The 14,463-nt window shown below is 41.1% G+C and overlaps 1 protein-coding gene across 2 annotated transcripts in view; it reads left to right on the forward strand.

Moving 5' to 3' along the window:
* Positions 1-8,307, forward strand: part of LOC137993653 (serine/threonine-protein kinase N2-like) — a 29,490-nt gene extending 21,183 nt beyond the window's left edge. For both annotated transcript variants that reach the window (XM_068839620.1, XM_068839619.1), the window contains 11 exons: positions 352-443; positions 541-628; positions 1,621-1,709; positions 1,923-1,985; positions 2,512-2,650; positions 3,561-3,641; positions 4,058-4,165; positions 4,439-4,519; positions 4,730-4,789; positions 5,005-5,106; positions 7,318-8,307. In XM_068839620.1, the coding sequence (XP_068695721.1) occupies positions 352-443; positions 541-628; positions 1,621-1,709; positions 1,923-1,985; positions 2,512-2,650; positions 3,561-3,641; positions 4,058-4,165; positions 4,439-4,519; positions 4,730-4,789; positions 5,005-5,106; positions 7,318-7,359 (945 nt within the window). In that variant the 3' untranslated portion in view covers positions 7,360-8,307. The remainder of the gene's footprint in view (positions 1-351; positions 444-540; positions 629-1,620; positions 1,710-1,922; positions 1,986-2,511; positions 2,651-3,560; positions 3,642-4,057; positions 4,166-4,438; positions 4,520-4,729; positions 4,790-5,004; positions 5,107-7,317) is intronic.
* The last annotated feature ends 6,156 nt before the right edge of the window (positions 8,308-14,463 follow it).

Genomic DNA, 14,463 nt, shown 5'->3' on the forward strand with positions numbered 1-14,463 from the left:
CCCACAAACAGGGAAACATTTGCTTCCCCAACAATGTTTCCGCAACATTGTTTCCTCGTTTGCGGGCACCCTTAGAAGGAAAAGGGTTAGTTAATTCAAAGTGGCTATCAGTACGTGACACCCAGTCAGGATCTGTTTTCCATGATTTTTCATACCCAGTCTCTGCTTATCTTACATGTAGATGATCATGATTTTTTTTTTCTCATTGTGAGCAATCCACAACTTACTTTGTTAAGTACATGTATTTTATTAGTTTGTTTTCTTGAATCTTTGTGCCACCCAGTTACAATATTCCAGCTTTGTACCTGTAGTTTTATAACTTATAATTAAGTTGTTTCCTTTTTACTTTAGGTTATTTTAGCCGAATACAGAAACACTAATGAACTATTTGCCATCAAAGCCTTGAAAAAGGGAGACATCATTTCACGAGAAGAAGTTGAAAGGTTGGTATCCTAGAACTGCTGCTGGTTTTGACACCATTTGCTACCTGGTTATGAAAATGGGATTACTAATACTTTTTTTATTTTTATTTTTTTTCAGTTTGTTGTCTGAGAAGAGAATATTCTTGACTGCAAACAAGATGCGACACCCATTCTTAGTCAACTTATTTGCATGTTTTCAAACTGAGGTAATGATAATTATTATTACAAGTTGTCCTTTAAGAGACTATTACAGCCCCACAAAATGACTTGGGCCAATTTGGTGTGGTGACTTGGGATTACTGACAAATTGTAGAGAGTTTAAGCCCATTTTTGGGTGATTTTTTTGGTCTCGCGTTTTACTTCTACTTTTTGAATTTGTGTTTGTTTTAATGTGTGTAATTAAACTAAGTAACTACATCAAGAGGAAACAAATTGAATTGAATTGAAAAAAAAGTTTCATCTTTTTAAAAGTGCTCTTTCCAAAATTTAAAAACTCCACATTTTGCATTATTCTGTCTTAGGCATAAAATACTGTAAAGGTATTCTCCTTTTTTTTTTTTGTCTATTCTGTGAGAGGCGCGGTGGCCTCATGGTTAGTGCGCTTGACTCCGGATCAAGTGGTCCGGGTTCCGGTCCTGGCCAGGGACATTGTGTTGTGTTCTTGGGCAAGACACTTTACTCTCACAGTGCCTCTCTCCACCCAGGTGTATAAATGGGTACCGGCGAACTTATGCTGGGGGTAACCCTGCGATGGACTAGCATCCCATCAAGGGGGGAGTAGAAATTCTCCTAATCGCTTCATGCTGTGGAAACTGGAGATAAGCGCCGGCCTGATGGGCCTTCTGGCTCGTAAGCAGTGACTTTACCTTTACTTTACCATCTTATCAAAACTCAACCCACATATGATGCCAAGTCTGGGAATTGAACCCGGGAGGCCACATTGGTGGGAGAAAAGTGCTCTCACCACTGCACCATCCCCGCACCAGATGAGTTTGTTGGTTCTCCACTCTGCACCGAGAGGTTTTTCTCTGGGTACTACGGTTTTCCCCTCTCCTTAAAAACCGACATTTGATTTGAATTGTGTTAATTTGTTGATTTCAGTTTGCAGTGTCCCCAATTATTGTTTCAGCACTAGAAGACTTGACACTCAAATAAAGTTCCTTTCCTTTCCTTTTTTCCTTTTTTCCTTTTTATCTAGGAACATGTGTGTTTTGTAATGGAGTATGCCCCTGGTGGAGATCTCATGATGCACATCCATGCAGATGTTTTCTCAGAACCTAGAACAGTGTAAGCTTGCTTGCTATCAGCTACATGTATATGTGTAATTTTGTCGTCAGTGATGGAACTGACTTGGACAACTGAGCGTAGTTCTCTTTGAAGGTGCCAAATTCATTTCAATTTAACTTGATCTCATATTGTAGGTAGCCATTGACTTTACTCTTTGTCCTGGCAGTTGAGGTTCTTGTTGCTCTATCTTACATTGTCATCTTTTTTTTTTAGGTTTTACACATCATGTGTTGTGTTAGGCCTTCAATATCTCCATGAACACGAAATAGTTTACAGGCAAGTTTTTTTAAAAGGGGAGATTTAAACTAGAAGTTTTTAGTCCTCCAAATGCAGACCCCAACACAGTTGATCTAAAATCCTACATTTATAGGCCAGCAAATCTTTTTTCAGATGCCTTCTGACTTCCTCAACCCTTTTTTATCGTGGGTTGAACATCCCAAGGACACTTGACAGGGACTTGAAACTCTGCGATTTCACCTTCCCAATTTCACTTAAAAATCTTTGTGTGTGGATGGACCCCAAATTGTGTGCAAATCCTACTGCTACTATGTATGTAATATAAAGAAAATCAGGAAATATCTGACAACCATATGCTGGTATGACTATTGTAATAGTTTGTATTATGGCATACCTGCTTTTCAAGTTGTGAAACTCCTAAGGATACAAAACGCTATGAATAACGCATAAATGCTTGCTGTTACCGTAGCATTCTTATCTTAAGAGCCCTAAAATGCTTGACAACTGGCACTGCATTTTACTGTTACAACTTGAAAATGATGCAGTTGTCTATTCTTCGTTTCAGAGATTTGAAGCTGGACAATTTACTGCTGGATTCTGAAGGCTACGTGAAAATTGCTGACTTCGGTTTGTGTAAGGAAGGAATGGGTTATGGAGCACGAACCGGCACCTTCTGTGGCACTCCCGAGTTTTTAGCTCCAGAGGTTAGTGTCACCAAACGAACATTTTGGTTAACTGTTTCTAACAGAAACTGAAAGGAACCGGTTACTGATTTCTGGTAGATTTTTGTCGATGTTGAGGTTCTGGTATTTAGTGGTCAGGGGCCCGTTTTTTTCTCGAAAGTCCCGAAACTTTACGAGACTTTTTCGGGTACAATTCTCTTTGTATCTGAAGAGGATTTAAGTCGTCGAGCTTCACAGTCATTTTTCTTTTTATTTCCTTGAAAACATAATAACAGATAGCCCGGCTTCCCAAAGCAAGCGGTTGGAAGTTTTCGCAAATTGGCTTTTTGGGTCCTAAAAGTTTCGGGACTTTCGGGAAAAGGTGCTTTGTACCCAACTGTGTAATTTTACTGTTAGTTCAACAATCAGTTTTAAGGAAGCCACCTCATTTTCATTCGTTATTTATGGAAGATGAACATTCAACTTCCTTAAAGTTTGGGGAGGGTTTCTTTAGGTGGCTGGGAAGGGTGGGACTGTTAAACTTAAGTTGATACTATTTATGAGGGAGCTGTCTGTATAGATCTCTCTATACTAAGAGGTCACCTATCCATGAAAACCACTCAACCAATTAGGCTTAACTTGAGTGACGGTTGGCTTTTGAAATTTCTTTTATCGACTGGGGTTATGGGGATCTTTATCTGGGAAAAAATAAAATAAGCAAGGTAAATGCCCCTAATGCCTTTTTTGAGCTGTTCTTTTTAAGACCTGTATCTCGTTATTTCTATTTAATTAACTGACAATGTCCATCCCTTGAGAGACATGCCTCTCTCTGTTATAATGGCCTATTCTGTGCTTTTGTTTTAAGAAGTGGTTGATTTGCTCTCGCTATTCCTTCATTCCGTTGACTTTGTAATGAGGGCGTTTGTTCTAATAGTTGCTTTCTTATGTCCAGGTTCTTACAGAGACCTCGTATACTCGTGCTGTCGACTGGTGGGGACTCGGTGTTCTTATCTTTGAAATGCTTGTAGGAGAGGTGAGTTCTGCTCCAGAAAAAGTGGGCTTGCATGAGAAAGAAACTCTGTGTAATAAAACTTGAGCCATAGGTTTAGATAACTGACCATGCAAGACCGATTTCGAGCGAGTAAACCTAATAGACAAGTTTCGAATCGTCATAGCAGGATCGGTGCAGTGATGAAGGTCCTTGTCTTCGCCAGTGGGTCCAGAGTTCGATTCCCAGACTCTGGGTCATGAATGGGCAGTGTTAGTTGGCTCTCTACTCAACCCCCAGAGCTTTTCCTAGGATTTACCGGTTTTCCCTTCGCACGTCACAAGCGCTGTTTTTGGTTTTGACGCTCGAAATTTCGACTTCGTGGTGTTTCTGCTTTGGCTGATTTTCTTCAGGTTTTCTTTTTCATTTATTACTAATGGCTTTTGTTTGTTTGGTTTTAGTCTCCGTTTCCGGGAGATGACGAGGAAGAAGTTTTTGACTCTATTGTAAATGACGAAGTTCGTTACCCAAGATTTCTTTCAACGGAAGCTATTGCGATAATGAGAAGGGTAAGTTGCTCACGGCACGCGGTGCTTGCTGTCAGGAAGGGATAGCATCGGTCGCCGTTCTTAAAAGCTCTTCAAAAGGACCTAGTCGCCTCCTGACTATTTAATATTCCTCATCACCAAACAACAAGAAACTAATTTCTGATCTTTATTATCTACCGCATTTGGGTCTTAACAGTAAATCTGCGTCCTGTTGCTACCGTTTTTTGGCCGCGCTTCCCGATTTTTTAGCCGTCCTCTCAACGCAACCTCCCGGCTTTTAATTCTTTCTTGCAGTTACTCAGACGGAACCCCGAGAGGAGGTTAGGAGCCACCGAAAAAGATGCAGAGGATGTTAGAAAACAGCCTTTCTTTAGGGTAAGGTACTCTGTTTGCTTCAGGGCATGCTTCGACGTCCTCTCGTGTAAATTCTCTTTTGATACTTCAATTATCCAAGGCGGTAAGCCTTGAGGTGAAGAGCATTTTTTTATGTATATTATTTGAACTTGAACCTGTTAACTCGAGTGAGTAACTTAGAATAGGCCATAAGTTCTTTTTGTTTTTTGTTTTTTTTTTAATTGTCATCAGGACATGAATTGGGACGACCTTCTAGCAAGAAAAGTTAGACCTCCTTTTGTCCCGAGTGTGGTAAGTACTACTTAATTGCTTATTATTTTCAGGTGGGGAATTTTTTTGTTATTGGTTTATGGCTCAAACTTATTCCCCATGAAAACAAAATATTGCGAGATGTCTTAGATTGTTTAGTCAGCGTTATTTTCTGGGAACCTTAACGACAAACATAACAGTTGCTTCATTCTTCATGCTTTGCCTTGTTTAAAAGATGTTTTAATATCTCTCGTTAGCGACACGCGGAGGATGTCAGTAATTTCGATGAAGAGTTCACGTCCGAAGAACCAGTCCTGACTCCACCTAAGGAATCACGACTGCTAACAAATGAAGAACAGGTATCGTCAAAAGGAGCTTTTCCATTGTTAGCGTTTTTATAATAAAGAGTCGGAATTCGCCCAGACGAATTATGCGTTTGTGTTATTAACTGTCTAGTGTAAAGACTGGTAAAAGATGTGTTAGGCATAATCCGTCTTGGACGAACTTGAGCAAGCACTTTTGGTGTGCTTAAGCACGCGCGTTTTTGAGACGCGGACGGCAACCGGAAGAGAACATTTCGCGGGCCAGGGCAGTGGTGTCTCCCATATTTTTATAATAATCATCTCTAATAGAGAAAAGATACTTAGCAATTTAAATGCGGTTATGTGAAGACAAGTTAAAAGGGGAAACTGTCAACATCTCACTTCCGGTGGCGTCCGCGTCTGAAAAACGCGCGTGCTTAAGCTCCCTATGCGTGTACAGAGACAATGCGATTTAGTACGTCGTGAAAGGCGGCCTAAGTGCTTGTCTTTACCCCAGACGAAGAAAACAGACGCATAACAATTTTGCGTTATGTTCCCTCCCGACGAATTATGTGCCTCTTGTGTAACGGCCCCTCCCCTCTGGGCTTTACAGGAGTGTTTGTGGGATTTTTGCCGAGCTGCTTATTATGCAATTTACGAGCCATTATGGAAACCATGCATGCCCCCATCTAAAACAAGTCAGGGCGCAACATTTGAGTGGGAACTACATCTCTCCTGACTTGTTTCTAACAGTAAATATGTTCTTAAAAAGACAACCCATCTTGTGGTCCTTACCTGGGAAGACTTGAAATTCTAACCGTTTGTTGATTTAATTACAAAAGCAGCACTTCCTTCTTAGTAATTTTATGATTTTTAGTGATCGTCCGGCCGGGATCGAAAGCCGCGATCTAGCCTGAGTAGCAAGCGTTCTTGCCTGCGAGCAGGCTCATTGGCGCTCCGGAAACGAGTGGTAAAGCCGCGAGAAACGAGCGGCGAGCAAAGCGAACCCGTCAGGGGACTGAGACGAACGGGCAAGCGAAAAAGGAGAGCCTGCAAGGATGGTACTGTTTTTCGAATCCGGCCCCTCCAAGTTATTAGCTAATCGAAATTGAGACAAACATAAACAACTGACTGAAAAACAAACAGGACCTGTCATTTTTCACCACTCTGAATGCTTGCTGCATTCGTTTACGAACGCGCTGTATCTGGAAACAATGCTTTTCTTGCAGGGTCTCACTGGCTCGCTTCCCTCGTTTCTCCGTTTCTCGTGGCTTTGCCACTCGTTACGCAGCGCCTTCTCGCAGGCTACAAGCGTTCCCGAAGCAGCAAAGATTTTTCGCGTTCCGGACGAGTGAAAGGTGGATCGAAAACAGAGTTTAGAGAACGGGTGGGAGTGGGGAGATAAGGGTTCTTCGTCTCCCCACTCCCACCCGTTTTCCAAACTTATATTTTGCTCGAACTCTCGCGCGGCCGACATGCGGAAAATGTTACACAATCTCTTCCTCAAATGAAGGATTATCCTTCATTGTCAGTTTGGTCCAAATGAAGTATAATCCTCCATTTAGATTACTCTGTCCCAGGACTTGTGGTAGCAAATAAAAAGAAAATAATTAAAATCACCCCCTGGACGGTATTTGAACCGGGACCACCCACTTTGAAGGAACTGTTTTTATCCACTAAAGATCAACTGACTAGAAAATGTGCCGATTATTTACCAAAGTCTGAAGCTTGATTTTAAAATGGTTAGCTTTCTCTTCAAGTTTGGTAACTGACAGTTTTCACTGTGTAAGCTTGCTTCTTAGCGGGTGTTAATACACGTTTACAGCGGCACTTTTGGAAGAAAAAATTATTGACATTAATAAAAAAATATATCCTCGCAGTTAGTGATGTGGTAGTCTAGTGGTTAAGTGAGGAGGTTATTAATTACACGTCCCTAGGTTCGAGTCCTTCGAGTCCAGACATTGGGGTTCGGCTTCTAAGAGAAATTTGTTCTTTTCCCATGATCCCTATCAAGCTTTCAGTGTCCAAAGTGAACGATGATACTTCACTTGCAGGAAATTGATAATTAAGAATAATCCTTCAATTGAGGGAGAGACTTGGTTGGGAAAATCTGCGCTTTGCACGGCAACGCTTTTTGCGCAGGCTAAGAAGCTCCCGTACGGTAGTCCAGTGCTCATCCAACTGAACCAACCGTTTGGCCTGGTGAAGAACTGCAACCTTTCCCACGGCAATTGATTCGGTGTTTACCAGTTGTTTTCCTCATTGCAGGTACTGTTTGCCGATTTCAACTACACAGCGGATTGGTGCTGAAGAGCACCGAAGCAGACCTTTGTTTTATACGAGTACTGTAGCTAGAAAATGATTTTCATTTTTACAATGTCTGGGGGCAAAGAGATTTAACTGAACTCGCCGCCCATGTAAAGAAGTTTTATGAAAGAAAAGAGAAAGTCCTTTTATTTTTATCGCAACACGGGCTTGTAAATCCCACCTTCCGATTCCCAAAGAAAGCGTTAACTTAAATTGTAGTTTCTGATGTAAATACTATAAAATATTCGCCTTGGCCGCTGTTTGCCTGTCAGGCTTATCGTTCAGTCTGATTTTTGATGAGAAAAAAAATGGCCTTTTGAATATCTTAGACCGCATTCTCCCGGAGGTCTTGGTCCGCACACAGCATTGTCACGTTTATATGTCGCTACGAATTGTTTTCTTGCTGTCGTGAGTTTGGCCACCGGTCATGAACTTTCGTCACTTGTAATAATGGCATTGGGAAGTCTTTTAATTGTTTGTTATTTTCAGTTAAAATTTTTTTCCAATCGAAGGCAAATCTTCGATAGATTGTATGCTCTGTTATTGAGCAATCAAAGTTTACTGGACTTATACACCCTCAAGCAGCACCTCTTCTGTTTTCACCAGCGCTGGAAAAATCGCATGGGAGAGCGCTGGAACATTGTTTGCATGTTATTGCCATGGTAACTTAATTCACTCGAGGGCTCTCAACTGAGCATTTTTCTCTCCTGTATTTATTTTATTCGAAACGAAGAGGGGACTGTTTGTGCTGTGAATTGTTTTTGTTTGTTTATCCCGTTGCTTTTATAGAGTGCTTATTCATATGAGTCGTTTTAACTTCCACACATGGAAATCTGAGGAAATTATGGTAATCTTACAATTATATCTGTATATATTAGAAGAACCTTCACCGCAAGATTGTGTATCGTTTATTTTATAGTATCAATTTGGAATTAAAACTTATGGATCTGAGTTGAATTCCTAGAAGAATTTGAGTGACATGTTTTCAGAGTACTAATTAGTAGACGAGTTTGCCACGCAATCGTAGCTCAGTTGATTGCTCGACTGTCTCTTAGATCACTTTTCAAATGACTGTCGAAAGTTATTACGTGATTGCAATTGCTACACTTTGTGATTGGTTTAAAAATCTCGCGACATTTTGTCAACCAATAAAAAGGAAAACCAAAACCAATCACAACTTGCACGCGCGATTTTTCCTGCGCTTTGATTGGTTCATGGCACTCTTTGCACCTGCTGTGATTGGTCGAAGTAATTCCTTTGGTATTTGTTTTACCACTATCATGTAATCAACTATCTACCAATCATCCCTTTCTCTTAAAACCTTTCTTTGTTGTAAACCGTGCACGTTCGTACTCTTGTCTTCCCCTGGCGCAAAAAAAAGTTCCAGAAAGCCCCAGGGCCCAGTTGTTGAAAGCCCGATTGAGCTAATCCTGGATTACTGGAAACTTAAATTTGCAGTTTACTATGTGATGAAAAATGTTTCCCCAAGATTTTTTTTATGTAGACTTTTACTTTCTTTCAGCATGAAATTGCGATGTCAAGGCTTTTTTTGACGGGCAAAATTCAAACTCGCGGATTAGTGTTAAAGTGCCCCGGTGATCAAAAAAGTCACTTTTTGTTCTTCAGGTTTTGAAAGTGTGTTTATTAAAACCTGACTGGCAAATTTTTATCCGAAGACCGTTTTCTTTGAGTGTAAGTTTCGGGTTTCACCGTCCGTCATTACTCACGTTCAAAACTGATGGATCTAGGGAAAAGTGATGTCAAAGGTTCACTAGCTTAGAATTTCAGCGTGTGAATGCAGCTTCTTATAAATGCAAAACGCAAGTTTAAAAGTCTGAAAGCCTGTAACTCCTGTGCTGGTTATTAATTCTGCGGCGTACACACGCATTGCATTCTCAAACTTGTGAGCCTTTGACGTCATTTTCTCCTCGAACCAGCTCTCTCAAGAACTTGGTTGCTGACCAGCGGTTTTCGTTAAAACAATGGTTTGCTGGGGGTGCTCAGTCTCGCGGGCTCAGAAAACCTGGTTGTGGCCATTGTTATTATAAGGTTTTTCGAAAAACAAGAGGGCATCCCAATTTTGTAAGTTTACGAAGTCGTATCCTTCCCACAATACACTGCACGTCCTTACCTTGCTGGGAGTTGCTGCGTCCGTTTGCAGTGTGCAGCTCGATCACATCATATAAAAAGTTTATTCGAGTCTTCATTTTGTTCAGGCTTCTAAAACTGTAATGATCCTTTGTGTCGAAAATGTATGTTGGTAATAACAAGGCGCGGACGGGGGAGAGCGGTACTACTTAGTTAAAAGATCTAAGCAAGTATACTTATGCAAAAATGCGAGCTCCATTCTTAACCCGCGGCATACCCTTAGTTCGCTCTTACTTGTTTTAGGCGCAACCATAGTCCTCCTACGTACAGCTACCACAACCGAAACACGGCGCAGGAGTAGAAAACCCCGCCATTTTGAATTTGCACCTCCGAAGAGACTATATACGCGGTCGAAAAGACCACCCCTTCCCAAGTAATCTTCTTATTAAGTATATTGGGAAACATACCGCGTTACTTAACGCAACACAACGTGCCCTACTCTAAACTAAGCCGGTAATTGTATTGTCAAGATGATAGAAACTTTGATCGCGTGTATTGCAATTTTAAAGAGATAAGAATGTATTTGGAATTGACAAGTTAATTGTTTTCAGTTAATTGCTTTTGAACGTAACGTGGGTGATGTGTTTTCAGGGGATAAGAATATGACATGTACTTATCATATGCGAACAATAGATCTTTTGCTTTTAAATGCCAAAACGAGAAAGAGAGTTGTTGTCAGTTGGAATGTATGTACGGTGTGAGCGAACGTTGATCATTGTTGGGAATAAAGAAGGATATACAGTCCAAGTTTCGAGTGTTCAATTGAGTATGGATATTCCCGAACAAAGTATATTGTAACGGTAATGGTAATGGTATTGTATTTATATAGCGCATTTTCTATAGGCATATTCAAATGCGCTTTACAAGAAAGTGATCTATGAGTGAGATCGGACATCAGCATATACAGGAGCCGCTGGCAGCCGCTATCAGTCCATTAGCGATCTCACCCAGCACATGAACGAATGATATGAGGCCTAACCACAACACCGGGAGCTCCATGCCCTACTCTTTACGAATAGTGTCTGTGAAGTGGATAAGCGGATACGCAGTGGAAAAGACTACCCCTCTCTTGTAATGTTTTTAGTATAATTGTTGTAAAGTACTCAGTGGAAAAGACCACCCATCCCCTAGTAATGTTCTAAGTATATGCAAGCTGGTAGCCTGGGCCCGAAATAGTGGAAGGAAATAGTCGTCCTTTATCCTCCCTCTCCCCAATCCCTTCTCTGTTTTCCCAAAATTTGCATAATGTTGTTGATTAAATTTGAGGAAGAAAGGACAACTCCTCGCAGTCTATTTTTACTTTTCATTTTTTTTTTCTGCTCCGACCGACCGACCCAAATGTAGGAGTAAGCGGAGACAAAAAGGGGAAAAGGGGACGGTCTTAGCTAAAAAAAATTGTCACAAATCCGCAGTTGCAATACTGGTATAGAGCGTTTTCACTCACGAGACTAGCAGCCATATTGGATTACTGAAACAATAGAAAGTATTTGCATAAAAATAGAGTTCACTTCCCAGAGGCTTAATTTGGTACACCATCATGGCCGCCATTTCTTGGTTTTGGAACATCAACATGGCTGCCGTGACGTCATGTGAAAACGCTCTATATGAATTTCGTCATAAAATTACACAACAACAAATACATTCATTGACAAAGGAATCCGATACAAGGGTACCATGATGTGTGTTTTGTCTCCTTCGTCTTAAAGAACCATTTTGAGAATTGTGTTGCACAGTCCAAGCAATAGAAATTTCGCTTTCGTTGCATTCCTCGCCCTCGCTATGGGTTTGGTAATGGATACTGCCATTCGTATGAACGCGCAAGCGCGTTGCAGAATCAGATGATGTCTGCATTTCAGTAAAACCTCGGTTGTCATAGGCAACGCTTGTATCGTTCATCCCGTTTTCCTTGGCTTCCTCCTCGGGGGTAAATGACACGTGTCGTGAGTTCATATGACTGGATGAGTCGTTACTGGGCTTCGTAGGTTGTTCGTTACTGAGGGACAAACGAGTCGGTCTTGATAATTGTTCGGTTCCTGTTACGTCATCTTCGGAGAGTTGATTTTGGCCGTCTATTCGTTTCTTACTGTTTCCGTTTAACTGCGTTTCTTTGACACCCACGACTGCTTTTAGCCTTTGTTTTTCAGTTTCATCTTTTTCATCTTCGTATGATAAACTGATACTTAGTAGCCTTAATGATTCCAGATCTCCATCGTTGGCTGGTTGTGTGGAGGCCTCAGCGACATTAAAGGTCATCTCATTTTCTTCAGTCATGATTTTCTCTACAACGAAACATGAAAGCGACATGGTGATATGGCCAAACCTTGATAAACATAAACAAGTAACAAAAGCGTAACAATTATAAATAGCAGATGCTTCTGGTAAATGTCGGGGTTGACTTCGTGACCAGTTGCAGAACAAAAAGGAAATCGAGAATAAACTGCATCACGGTTTTGACCGCCATTTTGACGGGAAGGCAAAGCGTAAAGAATTTGTAGTGTTTATATGGGGATCCGATGTCAAATAATTTTCGTTAAACGCTAGTTCTGAAAAGTTTATGCATTGAAAACTGAAGGTACAGGGCAAAAGATTATACAGACCAAATTTTAGGCACTAACCTTTTAAAGAAGTTGCCCGGCAGCGTTTTCAGTTTTTCTATAGATTAGTCTGTAATTTTTTCCCGCGAATTTTCAGTAACAATTACAGACAAATCGTACTCGAAAACGCTACCACGCAGCTTTTCACGAAGGCTAGTCCCTAAAAATTGGTCTGTGTAATCCTTTACACTGTACCTTCAGTTCGTGATTCATTATTTTTTTAGAACTAGCGTTTAACGAAAATTATCTGACATTGGATCCCCATATAAACACTACAAATTTTTACGCTTTGCCTACCCGTCAAAATGGCGGTCAAAACCGTGATAAGGCCTATTGAGGACCAAACGGACATGTTTCCTCTTGTTTCTGTTTTAAGCACCAGTCGAAAAACAACACATGGGGAAAAATCACAACCAATTAAAATACATCTTTATTTTACCCTCGGATTTATAGAGTAGCTTGGTGTAGCTAATATTTCCGAGCATTTACCCTACCAACCATGATACACCAAAAGAGAGACCACAACATCAGGAACTACATGCCCTACTCTTTGCGACAAGTGTGCGGGTTCTTTTACGTCCCACAGGATTATGAACATTGAAGAATTGTGAGACGGGACCTCCGGCTTATCGTCCTTATCCGAGAAGACTAGGAAGTCTTACCATTTGCAGATGTAATTACAAAGGCAGTACTGTCTCCTCAGTTACCCTGAGTGTTGGTCCGGCCGGAGTTGAACTCACGACCTCCCGCGTGACAGCCCGGTGCTCAACCAACTGAGCCACCGGTGCGCGGAGCAATCCATTGCGTTTATCGATTTTGTAAGATTGGCCGTGTTTATACTAGAGACGCATAATTCGTCTGGGACGAACTTGGGCAAACATTTTTTCTGCGTCTGTTAAATTCGTCTAGTATATAGACGGCCACAAGACGCATTATGCGTCTGGACGAAGAATCTATTTTAGTGCGTCTTCGAAGACGCACTAAACTAGAAAGTTCGTCCAGACGCATTATGCGTCTAGTGCCCGTCTTTATACTAGACGAATTTAACAGACGAAGAAAAAATGTTTGCCCAAGTTCGTCCAAGACGAATTATGCGTCTCATATAGTTCGTCCCGTCTTTACACTAGACGGATAACATGAGAGATGCATAATTCGTCTGGACGGATTATGCGTCTCTAGTATAAAAACGGCCATTGTCTATTGTGAATCTATCCGACAACAAAACTTTGTTTATCGAATATTCGGCACAAACTTTATCTCTTAGGTACACCCCCTTAATTCCCCCTAAATCAAGGATGAAACCCCGTGAAGGCCAAAACGTGCATGTAGCTTTCATCAGTTGACAGAATCATATCATCATCATATCTTTGTTCAACCTCGCATTTTAGAGTAGCTTGGTGTATCTAATGGTCGCTAATATCTTCAAGCATTTACGAGGATTTACCCTCACATCCATGATATGCTACAGAGGAAAAACCACAACATGGGAAAATTCCATGCCTGCCCTATCGAATAGTGTGGGTTCTGTAATGTTCCACAGGGTCACGATGGCGATAAGGCAACTTATGCCAAAATGGTGCGACGTGACCAAAGTGTGCACGTCAAGTGGTACACAATGCAACCCACAAACGATAATTGTGAAATCGAAGTTGCCCCATTGAACGGATATCGTCATAACCCTCCAGAATAAAATAAAATAATTATTGTGGACTTGATTTACGATCTCTCTTCTCTTAAAGAAAGCTACATCCCCCTTAATTAAACCTTTGCCATTGTTATCTTCTAGGTGGAAAATTATTATGAGCGTGATCATGATGTGAGATCTCTTGATCATTCAAACGGCTATGGTGCATTAATTAAACCTGTACAATGCTCATAAAACTTGGAAGACTAAAAAATTAAGTGGACCGGGTGGATACGTTTTTCAATGGCTCTGAAATGTTTTTTCGATTTCAACAGGCATCATAGAGACCGTTTATGAATACAGATTACGCGCCGAATATTAGAACGTCAAAAGCAGAAACAGGATCTAGCTAGGCAGAAATAAGGGACGATATCGCAGAAACAGAAAATCTTACCTAATCGATGTTGATGACGGCTCACAGTTTAAACTTTAGAATCCTGTGAAGGCAGACAAACGTGGACCAGCGTGTCAAGAGGAATCGGCAAATTTCTCTACATCCCGGTGGCAAATGACGAAATATTTACATTCAATAACGATTTGTGTCGCAGCACGTCACGCAACATTGTCCGATCCAATTCCAACAACATGGGTTGGGTCATTCAATGGGAATTTCAATATTTTTGTGTTATTTCAGTTTGATACCTGAGTGGGGAGAGTCATCTGCGTCAGCCTTCTCAAGGC

Source organism: Montipora foliosa, chromosome 2 (assembly GCF_036669935.1).
Source record: "Montipora foliosa isolate CH-2021 chromosome 2, ASM3666993v2, whole genome shotgun sequence".
Taxonomy (NCBI): domain Eukaryota; kingdom Metazoa; phylum Cnidaria; class Anthozoa; order Scleractinia; family Acroporidae; genus Montipora; species Montipora foliosa.